Source organism: Xenopus laevis, chromosome 8L, assembly GCF_017654675.1.
Source record: "Xenopus laevis strain J_2021 chromosome 8L, Xenopus_laevis_v10.1, whole genome shotgun sequence".
Lineage (NCBI taxonomy): Eukaryota > Metazoa > Chordata > Amphibia > Anura > Pipidae > Xenopus > Xenopus laevis.
The window spans coordinates 109,787,865-109,810,217 of NC_054385.1; the positions used below are offsets into that span (position 1 = coordinate 109,787,865).

The 22,353-nt window shown below is 39.5% G+C and overlaps 1 protein-coding gene across 3 annotated transcripts in view; it reads left to right on the forward strand.

Moving 5' to 3' along the window:
* Positions 1-1,262: 1,262 nt before the first annotated feature.
* Positions 1,263-22,353, forward strand: part of LOC108699280 (tubulin epsilon and delta complex protein 1) — a 48,723-nt gene continuing 27,632 nt past the window's right edge. The window contains exons 1-4 of one of the 3 annotated variants that reach the window (XM_018231268.2): positions 1,263-1,458; positions 4,632-4,728; positions 6,905-7,107; positions 16,422-16,580. In XM_018231268.2, coding sequence (XP_018086757.1) covers positions 1,333-1,458; positions 4,632-4,728; positions 6,905-7,107; positions 16,422-16,580 — 585 coding nt within the window. In that variant the 5' untranslated portion in view covers positions 1,263-1,332. Of the gene's footprint in view, positions 1,459-4,499; positions 4,549-4,631; positions 4,729-6,904; positions 7,108-16,421; positions 16,581-22,353 lie in introns of those variants that run through there. The other 2 variants (XM_018231269.2, XM_018231271.2) reach the window with 2 other exon arrangements.

The following is a 22,353-nucleotide window of genomic DNA, read 5'->3' on the forward strand; positions in this document are numbered from 1 at the left end:
GATATCACTTCAACTTGCAGCAAAGCAGTAAAGAGTGGCTGAAGTTTATCAGAGCACAAGTCACATGACTGGAGACACCTGGGAAACTGACAATATGTCTAGCTCCATGTCAGATTTGAAATGAAATATAAAAAATGTTCTTTTGAAAAACAGATTTTAGTTCAAAAATCTGCTAGAGCACAGAGCACAAGCCACATGACAGTATGCCTCTAACCTATGTGAAGTAGGGATGGACCCTTCACTGCCACACTGCTTTAAAAGTTCCCTGTTAATGGAATTTAGCAATGTTTTATATATTATGTGTGCAGTGCAATGCTTTCAGTAATGATCTTTTCACAGATCTGTGTATTTCCAACCTTTTCACCAGCATTCGACCCCCCGGGACAAAACTTCTAGTGAATTAGCGTATTCATAGTGTATTTGCGCCTGGGAAAATGGTGCGATGGGTGCGAAGCTGCCGCTGACGAAAATTCACCGTTATTGAATCTGGCCCAATGTCTTTTGTTGCAGAGGATTTTCAATCGATTACTTTGCAGGCTTTGAATGAACCACTGGCTTTATGTATTCCATTGTGTGTATTATATTATTCATAATCAAGGGATCTTCCTCCCCTGCCTCAACCTCCTTTGATGATATGCTATATTGAAAATATGTGGTATCAGGTTAACAGAGGCCTTGTCACGAGTTTAATGTTAGACTACCCCATGCTTCTCAGAAGGAGCCCACAGCACACTGAGCATGTGCAGAGTCACTGACACTCACAAGATGGTCTCACAAGATCAGAAGATAGAGAGTCGCTCTGGGAAATGTTGAAGGCATAGATCATTGCTTTTATGGGGCTCCTGAATCTCAGTTCAGAATATATTTTGCTTGTATATAAAAGGTTTATTTGTGTGTTTATTAAGCAGCCGCTACAGCATTGAATATATTTAATAGTGAAGTTTGAGCTTAATTTAGTTTGAATGGACAGTAACTGAATAAAATCAACTATTGGGACAAGTTGCAGAATTAAAGGCCTCCATGCCCATTAATTCAATCGGTCTGAGGTGTGGGACAAGGGGGTACAGTCATAAAAGGGAGTGAGGGGCCAAAATTGTTCTGCAATAGTTCTCTAAGCAACTAAGCAAATTGAAAAGTGATCTTTGCACTGTGGAAGGGATTATGCAAGGCAAAGATTCTCTCTCAGCGCTAACTAAATTGCCAGAGACAAATATGGCGCCGAGCCTCTTGCTTCCATTGCAATTTCTAGCAACTTCGCCCTTTTTCCTGTTGCGTCATTTGGTTTCCTAGCAACTGACGGCCTCGGCGGTAATTCGAACAGCAGAGGCCGTAATGAAGCGGGGAGGGAGTTCGCAGTTGAGAGAGGTCTTGTGCGCTCTGTGCCGGCTCGTATCTGGCTGCGGCGTGGGGCTCAACCCAGAGACGTTTAGGAGGGCTAAGTTTGACCGTCCCGAAACGGTTAGTACCCTGAATGAGGCGTGTCTGTGTGCAAGACAAGCCAGACTGAAAAACTACTTCGAGCAACGCGGGCCCCTATTCACATACTGACTCCAAACTACCAATGGCGTCAGACATATTAGCAACCAATCAGAGGATTGCTTTCAAACAGCTGACCAATTGATGCTCCCTTTTGATTGGCTGTTGTAGTTGACTAACACTGTATCAAAATTTGCATCTGTTGTTAGACCTATGAAGTTTTGCTGTGATTGGTTGATCCTAATAATCTAGCAGTATAACGTTCATTTTAGTGCAGTCATGCTAACTTCTGTTGTATGCCTGGGCCCCAAGTGACAAACAGAAGGTGTCTGACATGTGCTCCCTAGAATTAGGGATCTAACCAATAGGGATCTTACACAGAGGTGCAGTACCCCCTCTTGTAAATTATAAGGATATTATAAGTTACTGAGGAGTTTCATGACATATAAAAACACAAGGCAAGTGTTTTTATACAGGTCATGGAACGTCTAATATCCTCATATTTTGCAACAAGTGGTACTTTATTATAATGCACAAGTTTCAGGGAGTCTTGTGACAGAAATGACATCACTATTCACCGTTTATAACTGATGACATCAGAACTCACCGTTTATAAGGATATCATTTACAAGATAGTCATGGCTTTTGTGTATTATATAGTAAATAAAGTACCCCTTCGTGAAATATAAGGATATTATAAGTAACCGAGGAGTTCCATGACCATATAAAAACATGAGTTCGTCGGCCTCGTGTTATACAGGTAATGGAACTCCGAGGTGACTTCTTATATCCTCATATTTTGCATTATAATACACACGTTTCAGTGAGTCATGTGACAGAAATTACATCATTAAAGGAGAATTCAACACTAAATTTAAAAAACCCCTACAGAATATTCCTCGCTTGCAGCGCTGGCCATTCAATGAAGGGAACGCTGATATTAATATCAATCCGGCTTTATTGTGTCACACAGTGCAGAGTCATATTCACAGTGGGTGCGCTGTTACAAAACCTACGCGTTTCGTGCCTACATGATCGGCACAACGCAGAGGAAGTGTGAAATTGGAGCGTACGGGGCTAGCACCCGAAGTCTCGCGATAGCTGCGACCAGGAAGAGAACGCTGCATGCCGCAGTGAGCTCCGCCATAGCCGCTTCTCTATTGGAAAAATTAATAAACCCCTACCCTACAAAACCCCCCCTCGCCTCCCCCTAGCCTAAGTGTTACCCTGGGCAAATGCCCCTAATGTTTTACTTACACCTTAGTGCAGATTCAGGCATCGGAGTTCACAGGCACCATCTTCAGCCGCTTCTGTAGTCTTTGTAATGAAACCGGCATGTCTGCAATTTTCGTGAGTTTCGTGAGAAGAAGATAGCACCCGTGAACTCTGATGCCCTGAATCTGCACCGAGGGCTAAGTAAAAAGTTAGGGGCATTTGCCCGGGGTAACAATATAGGTGGCCATAGAAAAAAAAACACGAGGATTCGTACGATAGGATCTTTGCGTCTATGGCCACCTTTAGGCTGGGGGAAGGAGGGAGGGGAGTCTATGTAGGGTAGGGGGGTAAGGTTTTTAAGTTTAGGGTTGTATTCTCCTTTAAGCTCCGATTATAACCGATTACATCACTAAACTCTGTTTATAAGGATATAATTTACAGGATTATCAGTGCTCTTGTGTATTATAAAGGGGTAACTTGTGTCACCCAGGCTCAGGTGCTGCATGAGCAGCAGGGCCCTGCATGTGCACCATCTTCATCTCCTTTTAGCCATATGTACAAACACCTTTGCAGTTCTGGCTGCTACGCGATGCTGTAGTCTTGATGCTGCAATCACATTGGTGGTATTAACGTCACTGTTATCTAAAAATTGTTTGGATTGGTGGTGCTGACTAATGGAGCTTGCATTATGGATGTGGGAAACCGTAATAAGAAAACCCGCCTACCAAGTGGTCTGTCCCCAGTTCCAAGAAGGAGCATGTGGCGTAGATTGGTCAGCGCCTCCCCTGATCCTATGTCACGTGGCTGCACATAACGAGGGTCGCTCGCTCATTATGCGCATATGTCTGCCCTACATGGTAGCCTCCCTCAACCAGAGCTCCCTCCTGGTGTGTGTGCCAGAGATTTTCTTGGAAAACTACTTTTGCTTCCCCTCCCTAAGTTTCTGGTGAATACCAAATCCAAACCCTAATGTGCATTTTGAGAAAGCGTAAAAAAAACATATTAGTAAATTTGAATTGGGCAACAACAATATGAAAGCTGGGTATAGTATCATATCTATGTATAATTCGTTTTTTTCTATATTTTTTCAGATCTGCGAAGGTATTAATGGCTTCTAAGCATATATGTGGGGGAGGGGCAATTACAAAATTCCCCCCTTTACTTTAAAGGGATACTGTCATGGGAAAAAATTTTTTTTTCAAAATGAATCAGTTAATAGTGCTGCTCCAGCAGAATTCTGCACTGAAATCCATTTCTCAAAAGAGCAAGCAGATTTTTTTATATTCAATTTTGAAATCTGACATGGGGCTAGACATATTGTAAATTTCCCAGCTGCCCCAAGTCATGTGACTTGTGCTCTGATAAACTTCAATCACTCTTTACAGCTGTACTGCAAGTTAGAGTGATATCACCCCCCTCCCTTTTTCCCCCCAGCAGCCAAACAAAAGAACAATGGGAAGGTAACCAGATAGCAGCTCCCTAACAGAAGATAACAGCTGCCTGGTAGATCTAAGAACAGCACTCAATAGTAAAAACCCATGTCCCACTGAGACACATTCAGTTACATTGAGAAAGAAAAACAGCAGCCTGCCAGAAAGCATTTCTCTCCTGAAGTGCAGGCACACGTCACATGACTTGGGGCAGCTGGGAAATTGACAAAATGTCTAGCCCCATGTCAGATTTTAAAATTAAATATAAAAAAATCTGTTTGCTCTTTTGAGAAATGGATTTCAGCGCAGAATTCTGCTGGAACAGCACTATTAACTGATTCATTTTGAAAAAATATTTTTTTCCCATGACAGTATCCCTTTAAAGTGAATTGGAATTACCACCATTTCAATTCCACATTGAATGTGGGTCAGTACCATTAGCTATACTTTGTTCTGCTCCGATAGTTATTTAAAATTAATTCAGCCATTCCACTTTTTTTAACTTTTTAGGCACCAGAGTTTTGGAATTTGCTGTACTGCTTGCTAACGAAGATCTACCAAGTGAGATACGGTTCACCGGTCTCAATAAATGAACCTGAAAACTTGGGTACGTTTTGCTCTTTTGTGCTTCGCTATGACTTTTATCATTCCTCACCTTGTAATAAAAAATTACATTGACAATGGAAAAACAGAAAACCCTGAAGAAGAAAAATGTCTTTCTCTAGATTCCTACTGTTGTTCTCGCAGATGAGGTGAGGTTATTCTACACTAAAATGTGCTGCTTGTGTGTAAGCTGCTGGCAGAGTTAATGTACTCCAAATACTCTCCTGAGCCATTTATGTCAATGCTTATTGTTTAACCAGCAGTTTCCACATTAAACACTGAATTTCTTTGCTACAGTTTTAATAACCCAGGGATTAATCAAATGGGTTGTTCACCTTTGAATTAAAGGAGAAGGAAAGTCATCCTGCACTTAACATGTGGCACCCCTAAGTGATTATAACCCCGGCCCGGTACAGTTTTCTGCTGATAGGAGCACCGACCTGGGTTTTCCGGTAAGTAAATACAATCACTTGGGGGTGCCTAACATTTGGCACCCCCAAGTGCAGGATAACTTTCCTTCTCCTTTTTTTGACGCGCAATGCCATTCAAGCCTATGGGCATCATTTTTGCGTCGAAACAAGGCGAAAAAAATCACCCATCCCTAATCGTGAATATTAGAATTAGGACTGTTTCCATGGTCGAAGGGTGATAAATCTCACATTCAAACATACATTAGAATTGGGGGATTAAAATTCGAATGTAAAATTTTGGGGGGGAAAAATTGGTATTAAAATTCACAATTTACTATTTGACCCTTTATAAACCTGCCCCTTATTGTTATTGCTGCTTTTTATTACTCATCTTTCTATTCAGGATTGGTCCTATTCATATTCCAGTCTCTCTTGCTGAAACTGGAGAGTTGCTGTATAAAAAAAAAAGCTAAATAACAAAAAATAATTAAAAAATGCCGACCAGTTGCAAATTGCCTCATAATATTCTCTACATATTAAAGGTGCACAACCCCCTTTATGTGCGTATAGGTAAAGAGTTGTTCTTGCTAGCATATTACAAAATATTTTCACTTGGTTGGCTCAGGTTCACCCTCTAGCATTCAGTTTAGCTGTATTACACATTGTTGTTTAATTAGCCATACAGCATGTATTTTTTTTTTTTGTTGGTGTCCATTTAAAACTAAACTAGTGAACTAGTAATTAGCTCATATATTCTGTGCCTGGTTGCATGAAAAAACAGCATAATCAGCAAACCTGCATCAGAGTGGATTGTGCTTTGAGATTTAGAATGCAAATTTATAAAACATCCTTAAAGGAATTGTTCAGTATAAAAATATAACTGGATAAATAGATAGGCTGTGCAAAATAAAAAAATATAATATAGCCAAAAATGTAATGTATGTTTTTTGGTGTGGTTTGCTGGGAAGGTAGCTGATGTAAATAGACTTAATAAATTGATTAGTGGGGCAGGTTCTGTTTTAGGTATGAGATTAGAGACCTTTGAGATGGTTTTTGAGAAGAAGATGTCTAAATTGATGAGTATTTTCAGAAATGATTCTCATCCTTTGCTGGTTGGCTGGCTGGAGTGACTGGATGTGTAACATAATAGTCAGAACACTACTTCCTACTTTGCAGCTCTCTTGGTTTCCATTGATTGGTTACCAGGCAGTAACCAGTCAGTGACTTGAGGAGGGGCACATGGGTCATAACTGTTGCTTTTGAATCTGAGCTGAATGCTGTGGATCAATTACAAACTTACTGAACAGTTATGTCCCATGTGGTCCCCCTTAAAGTCACTGACTAACTCAGAGTTAGAGAGCTGAAAAGCAGGAAGTAGTGTTCTGGCTATTATGTTAGACATCCAGTCACTCCAGCCTTTATACATTACATTTTTGGCTAACTAACTATATTAGAAACATTTTTTATTTTGCTCATACAATCTATTTACCCTGTTTTTATTTTTACACTGAACTGTTCCTGTAGCGTTAGGGGCAGATAACAACACAAATTGAAGGACTTCATATGCATTTAAATATAAAGTACAGTTACCCTACATGACAAAATTGTGTGTTTGAATATAGTTTAGATTAATCACACGGATGCCCATTTAAGGGCTGTAGGGTAACTAGGTACCAGGTAACTATTTTTTTTTGTATCCTTTGTGCATTTTAATGATACACTTTTTGACCATTTTGACTACTTCAAATATTTTTTATATCTTCATTTTAGAAAACCGAACTTCCTACGTAAAAACTGTACTGTGGCATCAAGGCTATGGAAGATCTGCCTTTTACCACTTACCTTTTGATGGGTCTCAGGGCAGCAGGGAGTTACTGCTTGCATTTTCCTGGCTCTTGCTCCGAATGAGGCCTCTAGAGCGAATCCTTCAGATGAACAGAGTCTCAGTAGGGGATGAAATATCTTTTTGTATGGTTAGTATTGCATTTAAGGAACGCTACAATGTTTCATTAGGTAAATGTGTATATACATGCAGTGCTTGGCAATATCACTTGTGTCACATGACTCCATAGAAAACTTGGGCACTATAAGAAAAGAATGCACTTTGAACAGGGTTTTACTGGCCTGTTGGGAGGGGGTGCGCAATAAAGGGCCTCAGAGGTGGGGCCTTGGGCTCAGATTTCTGGTGGCGCACATACCCCAACCAACACTAATTAAAATGAATCAGCTGGCAGCTTTGTGTCTTTATATGATCATATAATATCATCATGTATTTTGATAAACCTATATTATCCAGAATTCTCAGGATCTGGTGTTTTCCAGATAAGGGATCTTTCCGCAATCTGGCTGCCCATACTTCATGTCTACTAAAAAAATCATTTACATATTAAATAAACCCAATAGGATTATTTCGCATCCAATAAGAATTAATTATATCTGGTCAAATACAACTGTTTTATTCTTACAGAAAGGATCATTAAAAAAAAATATGATAAGCTATCACATACCTGTATAATAAAAATGAAATCTATTGTAAGTTGTAAATTTGACATGTCTTTGTTCACTGCATCTACAGATATGTGTAGCCTGTGTGACAATGGTTCCCAAAATGCCGGGTTGGTCACCTTAGAGGGCATGGATCAGTAGCGATTGGGACCAAGCCAGAAAGGGTGAACACTTAGGGGGGTTATTTATCAAAATCCGTTTTTTTCTGATATTTTAAATAAAAAAAAGTCAGACCAAAATAGAATCCAAGATTTGACCATTGTCATTGAAAAACTCGATAAAATCGGTTTGGGAAAAACTTGAAAAAGGTGGGTTTTTTTTTCGGGTTTTATGCCTGAAACGCTCAAATTTTTATTGAAATTGTTTGAAACCCCCGATTATTTTGGGGATTTTTGCCCAGAACTCGGAACAGACAATGATATCTTCAAATTTGAAATGGAAAAAGTTTTTTTCCCCACTAAATTCAGATTTTATAGTAACAAAAAAATGAGATTTTTTGAGGTTTTTTTTTTTTTTTAGTTGCTGTCCTGGATATCCCTGAATTCATAACTAAATTGCTAAAATATTAATGTTTTCAATTATCTGTAACACTTTTTCAAGCTAAATGGGCCCTGACCAAATCTTAAACTTAATTGGGGACTTAAATGAATCTTGCACCCACTTTCGGTGACCTGGTAAGCGTTGACAGAACCAATGCAAGTGATTGTGCTGTGCTAGTATTTTTCTTTTAGTAATTTAAAGTTAATTTCAATGCACTGTAGTACTAGGCTCTGCAATCTCCCTTCCTACTCCCCACTGACTTTCATTCATCTCGCTTCTAGTTTAATTTGCAGCAACCGTACAGTACTTCAGTAGAATATTTGTTTGAAAGAATAATCATTTAGGGGATATTCAGTTTTATTTTGATGTTTAGTATGTTGTAGATAAAATGCATATTCATTTAGAAAGGTTAACATTTTGGGATTCTTCTGTTCTGTAAAAATACACTGGTAAAACAAAAACAGTTTGCCTTAAAGTAGACAGGAAGATATAATTAGTTGGTTAGGCAACTCCACAGTTATTTTAGTTGGTTACCTTTTACCCTTTGAAGAGTGACATCTTATTCCGATGACCCACAAATCCCCTGGGTGAACACATGCATAGTACAGGCATGGGATCCGTTATCTGGAAACCCATTATCCAAAATGCTCTAAATTACGTACAGGCTGTCTCCCATAGACTTCATTTTATCCAAATAATCCAACATTTTCAAATGATTTCCTTTTTCTCTGTAATAATAAAACAGTACCTTGTACTTGATCCCAACTAAAATATAATTAATCCTTATTGGAAGCAAAAACAGCCTATTGGGTTTATTTAATGTTTACATGATTTTCTGTAGACTTATGGTATGAAGATCCAAATTACGGAAAGATCCGTTATCCAGAAAGCCCCAGGTCCTGAGCATTCTGGATAACAGGTCCCATACCTGTTAGGGATGCACCGAATCAAGGATTCGGTTTGGGATTCTGCCTTTTTCAGCATGATTCGGATTCGGCCGAATCCTTCTGTCCTGCCGAACCGAATCTGAATTTGCATATGCAAATTAGTGGCTTAGAGGGAAACCACGTGACTTTTTGTCACAAAACAAGGAAGTAAAAATGTTTTTCCCTTCCCACCCCTAATTTGCATATGCAAATTAGGATTCGGCTCAGTATTTGGCCGAATCTTTCGTGAAGGATTCAGGGGTTTGGCCGAATCCAAAATAGTGGATTCTAATACGGGGTCACTGACCCCATCTAAAAAAAATGCTCTGTAAGGCTACAATCTATTGTTATTGCTACTTTTTATTACTCATCTTTCTTTTCAGGCCTCTCCTATTCATATTCCAGTCTCTTATTGAAGTCAATGCATGGTTGCTAGGGCAAGAGGGACCCTAGCGACCAAGTTGCTGAAATTGCAAACTGGAGAGCCGCTGAATAAAAAGCTAAATAACTCAAAAACCTCAAATAAAAAACGGAAAACCAATTGCAAATTGTCTCGAATATCACTCTGTAAATCCTACTAAAAGTTATTTTAAAGGTGAACAACCCCTTTAAGAAGAGGAACGCTAGCTTGGGGTAACAGAATAACACTTTTTGCAGAGTTACACAACTGATGTCTCTGTGCGATGCGTTACTACCGGTACCACAATTACTACTGAAATTTGCATATATGCCACAAGGGGAGTATTCATTGCTATCTCATACCATCACCTGCCTCAGAGACGTCCTTTTGCAATTCAGTGGTTCCAAAATAAAATAAATTCTCAGCAGCCATTGCAGTGTGAAAGGTGTCCTTTCCTTTGCCTGTGAAACGGGTGGTTCATCTTTCAGTTAACGTTTAGTATGATGTAGAGAGTGCTATTCTGAGACTATTTGCAACTGGTTTTCATTTTTTATTATTTGTTATTTCGCTTTTTATTCATCAGCTCTACAGTTTGCAAGTTCGGGAATCGAGTTGCTAGGGCCCAAATTACCCTAGCAACCATGCATTGATTTGAATAAGAGACTGGAATATGAATAGGAGAGGCCTGAATAGAAACATGAGTCATAACAAGTAGCAATAAGAATATATTTGTAGACTTACAGAGCTTTATTTTTATATGCGGTCAGTGACCCCCATTTGGAAGCTTGAAAGAGTGTGAAGAAGAGGGCAAATAATTAAAAAAAACTGTAAAAATAAAGACCAATTGAAAAGTTGCTTAGAATTGGCCATTCTAGACCATACTAAAATTTTACTTAAATTTGAACCACCCCTTTAAGAAAGCACCCTGCTTAGTACTTTCACCAGAGAGGGCAGTATTATAAATCAGCAAATAAATACAGATATGGGACCTGTTATCCACAATGCTCGGGACCTGAGGTTTTCTGGATAACAGATCTTTCTGTAATTTGGTTCTTCTTACCTTAAGGCTACTAGAAAATCATGTAAACATTAAATAAACCCAATAGGCTGATTTTGCTTCCAATAAGGATTAATTATATCTTAGTTGGGATCAAGTACAAGCTACTGTTTTATTATTACAGAGAAAAAGGAAATCCTTTTGAAAAATTCTGATAAATTGGATAAAATGGAGTTTGTGGGAGACGGCCATCTCGTAATTTCGTAGCTTTCTCAATAACAGGTTTCCAGATAACGGATCCCATACCTGTACAGTAATATCAAGTCTCATGCCAGTTAAAGCAATCAGTACAATCACTGAGCTACGTAACTTTTTGGAGCTATATAAATAAATGATGATGATGATGATGAACAGCGTGATTGGCATTTCTAGTGCTCTTCAAAAGGCAGGGAATGCGAGAGGGAATATTAATATCTAGGGCAGCATCTCTGGAACACCTAGGTGTACTTGTCACAGCTTTCCTTGCTGGTGACTGATAACAGTGCTCTGACCTCTCACTCCCTACTAGACTTGCCTTTTTTACTTCTTTATCTCTTGCCCTATATTTAGAGGTAATGTAACTGTTTAAAACAGCAGTGTATTGCTTTAAACAATTAACCCATTATGTCCTAGCAGCTAAACAAACAGAACAGCACTTCGCTTTTAGGGCAGAGACACACAGGCAGTTTCGGGAAGATTAGTCGCCCGGTATAGAGTCCTGCACGGGGCCATTTTTTGGAACCCTTACCCGACCCGTACCAGCAACACGCAACCCACATTCTTACACACTTGGACCTGCTACCCGACCCGCAAGTACATTATCCGCAACCATAACCCGCGACCGGCAGCACAGGAAGTGCTGTCATAAACCGGAAGTGACATCATCGGAAGTATGCATTATCAGAAAAAAAGGAGTAAAACAGGAAGTGCTGTCATTTTAACCCGGAAGTGATCTCATCGGAAGTAGCCATGATCAGCAAAAAGGAGTAAAAATCGATATTGAGAAGAAGCGCGGCATGACACGCAGAACCGCCGACCCATGTCTATAGCCGCACCCGGAACTTCTACCCACACCCTGCAGGGTACAGCTGATTTGCTGCAGCATTCTAGCCCGGCGACAAATCTCCTCTTCTTCTTGCTCCGAGTGCCATCCCGCCGGCAATTTTCATTCTAGCTGGCGGGAAGGCAGTTTGGGGAGATTAGTCATCCCGAAGAAGAGGAGATTTGTCGCCGGGCGACTAATCTCCCCAAATTCCCGTGCTGCTAAATTGAGAGATTAGTTGCCCAGCGACAAATCGGTTCTTCTTCGGGTGACTAATCTCCCGAACTGCCGTTCCACCAGTTAGAATGTAAATCGTCGACAAGATGGCACTCGGAATGCTTTGTTTCGGGTGACTTCGGAAAGCCAAAGTGATCCGCGGGCGGGAAGGCAGTTCAGGGAGATTAGTCGCCTGAAGAAGAATCGATTTGTCACTGGGCGACTAATCTCCCGAAATAGCAGCATGTGTCTCTGCCCTTAACCATGCTATACTGTTGGAAAAGGAAACTAGGGCATGGTAAGGGGAAAATGTTTGAATTCCAGTTGCTATTGATGCCGAGGCATGTTAGCATTTTCCATTTATAGAAGCTGAAGTATTTGGAATTGGCTTTGCCCACTGTAATGCTTCTAGTTCTTATATTTTCGTATGAATCACTCTCCAGGCCTTTGTGTTTGGTCAAGCTGTGCAAAAAGAGTGGGCACCTGCAATTTCATTTGTACGTCGACAGGATTACAAACTGTTCCGCATGTTCTTAAATGATTTTCCATTATTATAAAGCCAAAATTGAGTTTTCGAGTTTAGCTTCTTTTTCTCCCCTGGCTGCAATTATTTTGGGCCCTCCCTGCTAAAAACTAAAAATATACCATTTCTTGCTTGCTTTTTTTTTAAGATTCAAAAGATTTTGTTTTTCATTCCTCTCTATGTAAAAACAGGGGTGTTACAATTAAAGGGGCAAACCTTTATATGTGAAAAATGCATAGTCCGCGATTAAAGGGGTGGTGTGTTATAGAATGCCCTATTCTTAGCAACTTTGCAATAGGTTTTCTTAATGTATTCTTTGTAGTTTTTGAGTCGTTTGACTTCCTCTTCTACTGTTTTCCAACTTTTAAATGGGGGTCACTGATCCCAGTAGATGAAAAACAGTTGCTCTGTGAGGCTACAGTTTCATTGTTATTGTTACTTTTTACTACTAATATTTTTGTCCTGTTTCTCTCCTATTAAGATATTATCACAATCAAACCACTGCCTAGTTGCTAGGAAAATCAGACCCTAGCAACCAGATAGCTGCTGAAATACCAAACTGGAGAGCTGTTGACCAAAAAGCTGAATAACTTGAAAAACCATTAAAAGTGAAGGCCAATTGCAAATTGTCTCAGAATGAACTACTACTCTAAAAGGTGAACTATCCCTTTAAGCCTTCTGATGTTTTGCTTGTGAGCAATAAATTCCACAAATACCGTAATAGTAAAATTAAATATTGTCACTTACACAATCAGGGAGCCCCATCACCTTTGAGTGTTTTGTCTGACTCTTCTGCTAAATTTTGGGAATCTAAGAATGTTTGCTGAGTAACCTTACCCTTGTTTATTATAGGATGTTTGCCCAGCTATTTATGTGTATCAGGGGCCTTGGACTCTTAGCTGATCTTACTTTACTCAAGCCTAGGGTTTGATTCACTATAAATGAGACATCAATTTTAAATCATTATTAAAAAAAATTTGGAAAGCATAATATGTTCATTATTTGCCCAAAAAAGAGAGGTTGTTCACCTTTGAGTTTTAGTTTTTTTGTATGATTTAGAAAGTGATATCCTGAGATAATTTTTAGTTGGTCTTAATTTTTTTTATTATTTGTGGTTTTTGAGCTATTCAGCTTTTTATTGAGCAGCTCTCCAGTTTGCAATTTCAGCAATTTGGTTGCTGGGGTCCTAGCAACCATGCATTATTTAAATAAGAGACTGGAATATGAGTAGGAGAGGGCCTCAGTTGAAAGACATGTAATAAAAATAGCAATCACAATTTATCAATTTAGAACAGTTTACAGGGTCGGCGACCCCCCCTCCCAGAGCTGCTTCAGAAGCTGAAAAATGACACTTTATACTAGAAAAACAGTCACACATAGAAAATAGAAAGTCATTGGAAAAAGTCGTTATTTTTTGTGATCTATCTGAAACCAACTAGTTGTTTGAAGGTGAACCACCCCTTTAAACCCAAAAAACAGGTTTTTGACCAAAAAAAAAAAAACATTGAAAACTCAAATTTTCATGGAAAACACAACTCAATCCTTAATAAATCTGCCCCTTAGTGTATGGTGAAGGAATTTTACTCTTAAAGGGGCTATGCACCGTAAAATAAATTTTTGCCTGATTCTGAGCTACTTTCCAATACACATTATTACATATGTCATTGTAGCTAATCTATATTGGAGTCGCTTAGAATGACATGTAAATTCTGCATTTGACCTTTATTTGGCTTCCATTCCTACCTACCATTTATTTATCAGAACTGCAGTACTTTGCTAAAACCTATTTAACAGAGCACTGATGAGAAGTGAGACTTGCTTTTGTCAGCTTGCAGCAGATGGCAACAGAAGCACAACATCATTTGTATGAAGCCCGTCTTTACTTTGTACTCCATTCGTGACAGGCACAGAACACAACGTACGGCTTAAATGTTCATCTTTATCATTAATATTTGGAATAAGGCTATAGTTAATCATAAGGGTAGTAAACCAAATATAAGATTTCACATAAACGAATGTTAATTTGCTGTCTGCCCCTTGCCACTCCTCGAACAATTATGGGATCCATTATCCAGAAACCGGTTATCTGGAAAGCTTCAAATTACAGGATGGCCGTCTCACATAGGCTCTGTTTTATCCAAATAATCCAAATTTTCATTTTTCTCTGTAAAAAAAACCCCAACGGTACAGGTATGGGACCTGTTATCCAGAAAGCTCCAAATTAAACAGAGGCTGTCTCCCATAGACTCCATTGTATCCAAATAATCCACATATTTAAAAATGATTTCCTTTTCCTCTATGATAATAAAATTGTAGCTCGTGCTTGATCCAAACTAAGATATAACGAATCCTTATTAAAAGCAAAACCAGCCTATTGGGTTTATTTATTGTTTACATGATTTTCTAGTAGACTTAAGGGATGAAGATCCAAATTACAGAGGAAGATCTGTTGTCCAGAAAACCCCAAGTCCTGAGCATTCTGGATAACAGATCCCAAGACTAAAACTCCCAATTCCTACAATGTACTGCAGGTATTTGCCATTATTGTAAAGGAGGAGAATTACATGGCATTGTGTACAATGGGAAACATTACACACACATTCTGGATAATGGGTCCCATACCTGTACCTTGTACTTGATCCCAACTAAGATATAATTAATCCTTATTGAAAGCAAAACCAGCCTATTGGGTTTATTTAATGTTTACATGATTATCTAGTAGACTTGAGGTATGAAGATCCAAATTACAAAAAGATCCCTTATCTGGAAAACCCCAAGTCCTGAGCATTCTGGATAACAGATCCCAAGCCTAAAACTCCCAATTCCTACAATGTACTGCAGGTTTTTGCCATTATTGTAAAGGAGGAGAATTACATGGCATTGTGTGTAATGGGAAACATGATCTCTGCAGGAGACTGGATTACTGTAGTTAGAATGAGCAGTGCGGGGCATATCATTTACATATACAAATAAAGTTGCAATCCATACTATTAAATGGGTGGTTCACCTTCCAAACACTTTGTTTTTAGATTGTTCCCCAGAAATAAAGATTTTTTTCCAATTACTTTCCATTATTTATTTTTTACTGTTTTTCCAAAATCTAAGTTTTAAGTTGAATGTTCCTATCTCTGGGGTTTGAGTCTGGCAGCTCAGTAATTCAGGCGCAGACTCTGAACTGTTACAATTTTGCAACATTTAGTTGATACATTTCTCAGCAGCATCTCTGGAGTATTAGCAACTATTGTATCAATCAAATCTTACAGCTGCCTGTAATGAAACCCAGTGATTCTGCTTAGCAGGGACAAATAAATGTATCAACTAAATGTATCTGTTTAGAACAGTTTACAGGGTCTGCGACCCCCCCCCTTCCCAGAGCTGCTCCAGAAGGTGAAAAATTACACTTTACACTTCAATATTAGAAAAACGGTCACACATAGAAAATAGAAAGTCATTGGAAAAAGTTTTTGTTTCTGGTGATCTATCTGAAAACAATTAGTCGTTTGAAGGTGAACAAGCCGTTTAAATAACCCGTAACGTGTACAGGTATAGGATCTATTATACGGAAACCCGTTATCCAGAAAGCTCCAAATTATGGAAAGGCCGTCTCCCATAGACTCCATTATAATCAAATAATTCAAATTTATAAAAATAATTTCCTTTTCCTGTGTAGTAATGAAGCAGTTCCTTCTACTTGATCCAAACTACAATGTAATTAAACCTTATTGGAAGCAAAACCAGCCAAGGGGGTTTTATTTTTAGTCTAGTAGACTTGGGGTATGAAGATCCAAATTATGGAAAGATCCATTATCTGGAAAACCCCAAGTCCTGATCATTCTGGATAACAGGTCTCATACTTGTATTAGTAAATTGCTTAGATTTAAAAAAATAATTGTGTTCATTATGCAATATTCTACGTTTTGGTTTTATTTTTTTCTTTAAACCTCATCAGGCAACTGTGATAGCAGTTAATAATGGTAGATGGAATGCAGCATGCATGTGTGTGTGTTTGTTTTTTAAATATTGAGGGGGCCCATCCATGAATTTGCGACAAATATAAGGTGGTGAAAGCACTGATTTGGTCTCTTCTTTATTATTTTAGTGCCCAGGCAAAGAAGACCTAAAAGAGAACAAAGATTCCGAATCTCTAGACGGTAGAGAAGTGGACGTGCGATATTTGCAATGGCTGAATGGAAAACTCAGTTTTTGCTGGAGAAGCCTTCATGCTGCTCACCAGGAGAAATGCACTCTTCAACATAAGGTATAAACCCTTTCACATTTATTGGGGTTAATTGAGCTGGAATGATTAATAATAACTTTGTCAATATTACAGGGATAGTACCAGTGAAATATAACAGTATAATACACAAGAGCCATGAATATCTTGTAAAATATATCCTTATAAACGGTGACTAGTGCTGTCATCGATTATAAACGGTGAGTGGTGATGTCATTTTTGTCACATGACTCACTGAAACGTGTATAATAATAAATAAAGTACCCCCTGCTGGAAAATATGAGAATGTTAGAAGTAACCTCGGAGTTCCATGACCTGTATAGAAACCTCATGCTTTTATATGGTCATGGAACTCCTCTGTGACCAATAATATCCTTATATTTTACAATAGGGGGTACTTTATTCACTATATAATACACAAAAGCCATGAATATCTTGTAAATTATATCCTTATAAACGGTGACTAGTGATGTCATCAGTTATAAACAGTGAGTAGTGATGTCATTTCTGTCACATGACTCACTGAAATTTGTGTATTATAATAAATAAAGTACCCCCAGTTGTAAAATATGAGGATATTAGAAGTTACCTCGGAGTTCCATGACCTGTATAAAAACACTCGGCCTTCGGCCTCGTGTTTTTATATGGTCATGAAACTCCTCGGTAACTTTTAATATCCTTATATTTTACAAGAGGGGGTACTTTATTCACTATATAAATGGTGCTTAGTGATGTCATCGGTTATAATCGAAGCTTAGTGATGTCATTTCTGTCATTGGACTGAAATTTGTGTATCATAATAAATAAAGTACCCCCTGTTGCAAAATATCAGGCTATTAGTAGTCACAGAGGAGTTCAGTGACTATTATATGGTCATGGAACTCCTCGGTAACTTATAATATCCTTATAATACACAAAAGCCATGAATATCCTGTAAATTATATCCTTATAAACGGTGAGTTCTGATGTCATCAGTTATAAACGGTGAGTTCTGATGTCATTTCTGTCACATGACTCACTGAAACTTGTGTATTATAATAAATAAAGTACCCCCAGTTGCAAAATATGAGGATATTAGAAGTTACCTCGGAGTTCCATGACCTGTATAAAAACACTCGGCCTTCAGCCTCGTGTTTTTATATGGTCATGAAACTCCTCGGTAACTTATAATATCCCTATATTTTACAAAAGGGGGTACTTTATTCACTATATATTTTGCAATAGGGGGTATTTTATTCACTATATATACTATTTTATAATTGTGAGATCACTTGCAGGGTCAGACTGGGCCTGGACACCGGAAAAAAAACAGTGGGCCCTGGCCCTCTTGGGTCCTAACCACCCAGACCCAGGGGTAGGAAGGGGGGGTGGAGGGTGGTTTTGGCTGGGATGGGGGAAGTTTTGGAATGGCGGAGAGGGGCCCAGACCCCACAAGACAGACGCTGATCACGTGTGTGTGAACATATCAGAGAACACCTTGATACCTGAGACCTGTACAGTCTTGTGCAGATAAAATAATCCCTACAAGTTTTATATTTAAAAAGAGCTGATCTAAGGGACTTGTGTGTCCCACTGGGGGAAGTTTACAACCTCCTACTCAACCAACTTCATGGAGCGATCAGCAGCTTTTCATGTCATAAAAGCCAAAGGCAGTGGGAGCTTCTAGCTCTGTGTCATCCTTTATCTGCGTAGTATATGATTGTATTACCAACCCATATGCTTAATGCTGTGCTAATGAATTAAGAGATGAATTAAGAAACAGCAATGCAAGCTACAATGCAATTTTTATTCTTTAGAATGCTTTTCCATACCAGAGTTAACAGCTCTAGACACTGGGGCTCATTACAAACAGTGGGCAAATTTGCACCAGGGCAGTAACCCATAGCAACCAATCAGTGGTTAGCTTTTTTCAACCAGCTGCAGGTTGAGCTCTGAACGCAATCATCTGATTGATTGCAATGGGTTACAACCCAGGAGCAAATTTGCCCATTTTTTATAAATATCCCCCACTGTCTCTTTTTAGGATAACAGCTGCCAAATTAGCTTGCTGTGACCTCACTTCCTGGGAGGAGGCAGGGAGAGCGGAGCAAACTGAGCATGCTCAAGCCCAAGCCCTGGAGGTTTATGAGGAGAACAGGAAGTCTGATACAGAATGCTGTGTTTCTTTTGACAGAGGACTCAGATCAGCATTACTTTGAGGGTTTACTGGTGTATTTATATAGACCTTTCTGATAAAGCTTACTTAATTTTAGCCTTTCCTTCTCTTTTAACTACCCCTTTAAAATCCCAGCTTTTTACCATGAGTATCAAGGCATATTCACATATGAAATGACTGTGTGCAAATAGCTGTGTGACTGTCCCTGTTATATGGATTTTACAATATCTGGCACTCTGGGTGTTCTACCCCAGTCTTTAACAAGGCCACTTGTGACTAGTGAGAGCCTGTAACACGTAATAGAGTAAATCCAGCACACGTAATCTGCTCAAGGGTTATTACCCGTGTTTAATGTCAAGCCAAACAGGTTACAACGTTTCGGGGGCGTACCCCTTTGTCAGGCTGTAGTGAGAGCCTGTCACTAGATGTTTATATTTAAGGCCTTTGCTGCAAGAATAATCCACTTCCACTATAAATGCCATGAACTCAAACACTTTTATTGTTACAGCAGCCTCTAGCAGGGGAACAGTCCAAACTGTTACTCCTTGTGGGGGCAACAGGCTGTTCATGCTCACTAGCCCTCTCTACCTTTCACTCCTGAAGTGAACTTGCTTGCCACTACTATCCACTAGCTAGCCCTAATGGTACTAACCTTGCCAAGGGTCTGACCACTTCTGTCTGAGGCTGCTTTTAGATGTCACAGGCCAAAAGGGTCTCCTGTAGAAATGTGTAGGTCAGGTTTTGCTGCACCCGCCGCACCGATGATGTCACAAAAGGGGCGGGGTGAACACGCCTATAAAAACAGAAGCTGGAATCTGTCAGACCCATAAAGGAAGTGCTGAGATCAGCCCAACCCTCGGGTGTCAGGGCAGCCCGCACATCGCTACTCTCCGGTGGACCTAGCGCCACCTGCTGGCTGATCTACAGCATAGCTTATCTATTTACATTATAAAATTAAATTCTTTATTTTTTACCCTTTAACAAGTCCTTTTTAGAGATCTGTGCCTGCCGGGTTTCTCAGCCCTGCCTGCCACCTCTTCACATTTATAAAAATGGGATACTCTCTTCCATAGGCAGCCCTTTTTTTCTATTCATTTGAATGTGCAGTGACTACAGCTGGGGAAAGCCATACTGACTAACACAGCTCTCACAGTGATCACAATGGCAGTCAAAAAGTCTGGTTCTGTGTGTCCAAAGGTACCAAAAGAAGAACCCCAAAATCCCACCCACCCCCCTTTATTTTAAATGTAATCTAACGGCAAACACAGTTTATTTTCCGCATATTTCCTATTAATTTCTGTATTGATTCATATTGCTAATGTGCGCAGGGATACAGATTCCTTTTGAACCTGTTTGATGTTTAGGTTTGCAGCTTTATCTTATTCCGTTAGCATCTTGTTTAATATTTTAACACCAAAGTTAGGGAGGTGAGAGATAAGATTTTATTAAATCTTTTTCATTAAACTGCAGCTTCATTATTTACATGTATGCTAGTTACTAATTATTTGTCTCCTGTGCCCAGTAAAGCATCCCACGCTATTCTGCACTTACAGGTTTCCCTGGCATCATCATTATCATTCATTTATGTAGCACCAGCAAGATACAAGGGTCAGAGAATAAAGATGGGATCATATATCAGACATACCCAATGTCCTATTTTAACATATAAAATATTGAGTTCTTATAGCCTGTAATGGCATGAAATAGATTCATTTGCAGTATAGCTTTGTTTCTATTTTATCTGATAAAAAACACCATTGAAATCTGCAGAGAAATTCTGGTGTTAATTCACTAGGGTTGCCACCACGCTAGGAACTCCAGGCATGGGGTGGGCCAATGATGTCATATGAGCGGTGACGGTGGGCGGAGCTATGACTTGGCCGACCGCCGCGTCAGTTCTAAAGAATCCTGCCCGGGCAGGCAGTTTTGACCCAAACAACCCTCCTGAAACTGGGCTGTCTAGATCAGAACCAGACAGGTTGCGACCCTACATGCAACTGAATTTTGCCACCAGTGTTTAAAGGAAAACTATACCCCTCAGACAATGTAGGTCTCTATAAAAGGATATTGCATAAAACAGCTCATATGTAAAACCCTGCTTCATATAAATAAACCATTTTCATAATAATATGCTTTTCTAGTAGTATTTGCCATTGGGTAATCAGAAATAGATAATTGCCATTTTAAGAAATAAGGGCCACCCCCTGGGATCGTATGATTCACTGTGCACACAAACATACCAACAAACTATACTTGTTAAGTCACATGAGTCAATTAACAGACAGATTTGTGTCTTTTACTTCCACACTTCTTCCTGTTACAGTTAGAGCTGCAGTATTTCTGGTCAGGTGATCTCTGAGGCAGCACACAGACCATCACAAAGGGTGGTTCAAGGCAAGAGATGTAAAAGGGCAATATTTACTTAAATATATATTCCAGTTTGGTAAGATTCTTTAATATGCCACTTAATTTGATATAAACTATCTGTTGCTCAAGTATTCATTTGGGGGGTATAGTTTTCCTTTATCACTTCCTCTACCTGTAGAAACTGTCCTTGCCTTGCTATGGTTTGCTAGATGTCTTATTGTCTCTATAGAAGCCATCAAATCAGTGTGACGTTCATAAGCTTCACGAGGGTGACCGGTGGAAACAGCGCCCATACCTTGTGGTCTTGAACATTCTTTTAGAACATTTTGAAACTGACAGTTAAATGAATGAAGATGTGCCAGTCTCACCATAAGCTGTTGTGCGTGCCACTCTGACCTCTGGCATTTTGTATCTGAGCTAAAAGGTATGAGAGTTCCCCTTCCCTCGAATCCAGCATAGCTTTTCCTAGTTCCTAGTTTCCTAGTTCCCATCGGTGATGTGGTGGTAGAATTTTTCTAGACCCCACATTTCCAACCCTAACGGCCTGCTCCGTCCTCTCTATTTATAGACCCGCCCAGAGATGATGTCATGAAAGGGGCGTGGCAGGAGCGAGTCTGCCAGAAGCTGGCAGTGTGAGGTCGCAGGCGGGGAGAGCGGAAGGGAGCGCTCAACCTGAACCCAAACATTTTTTTGTGGTAGCCTGCCTGAACCCGCCTGACCGGGGGTAAACCCGCGGGTTTTGGGCCGACCCCCACATCACTAGTTCCCAAGCAGATTGGTATGCTGTCAAAAACTGTGCCCTTTTGTTCTTCTATTGTGGTGCCATGTATGTCTGTATATGTAAATGATTATGTCTTGCATTTGTATTTCTTACTCTGTAAAGTGCTGTAGGGGACAATGGTGCTATATCAATACAGTGCTAATAATGGAAAAAGGTGCCATGATGATCGTTGCGTTAGCACACGGTGAAAAGTCCATCAAAGTCAACCCCTCCAAATAAAAACCCAGCATCCATACACACACCCCTCCATACCTTCACATAAAGTATATATACCCATATCTTTACTAACTATAGAGTTTAGTATCACAATAGCCTTTGATATTATGTCTGTCCAAGAAATCATCCAAGCCCCTCTTAAAGGAACAGTTCAGTGTAAAAATAAAAACTGGGTAAATAGATAGTTAATTAGCCAAAAATGTAATGTATGAAGGCTGTAGTGACTGGATGTCTAACATAACGCTACTTCCTGCTTTTCAGCTCTCTAACTCTGAGTT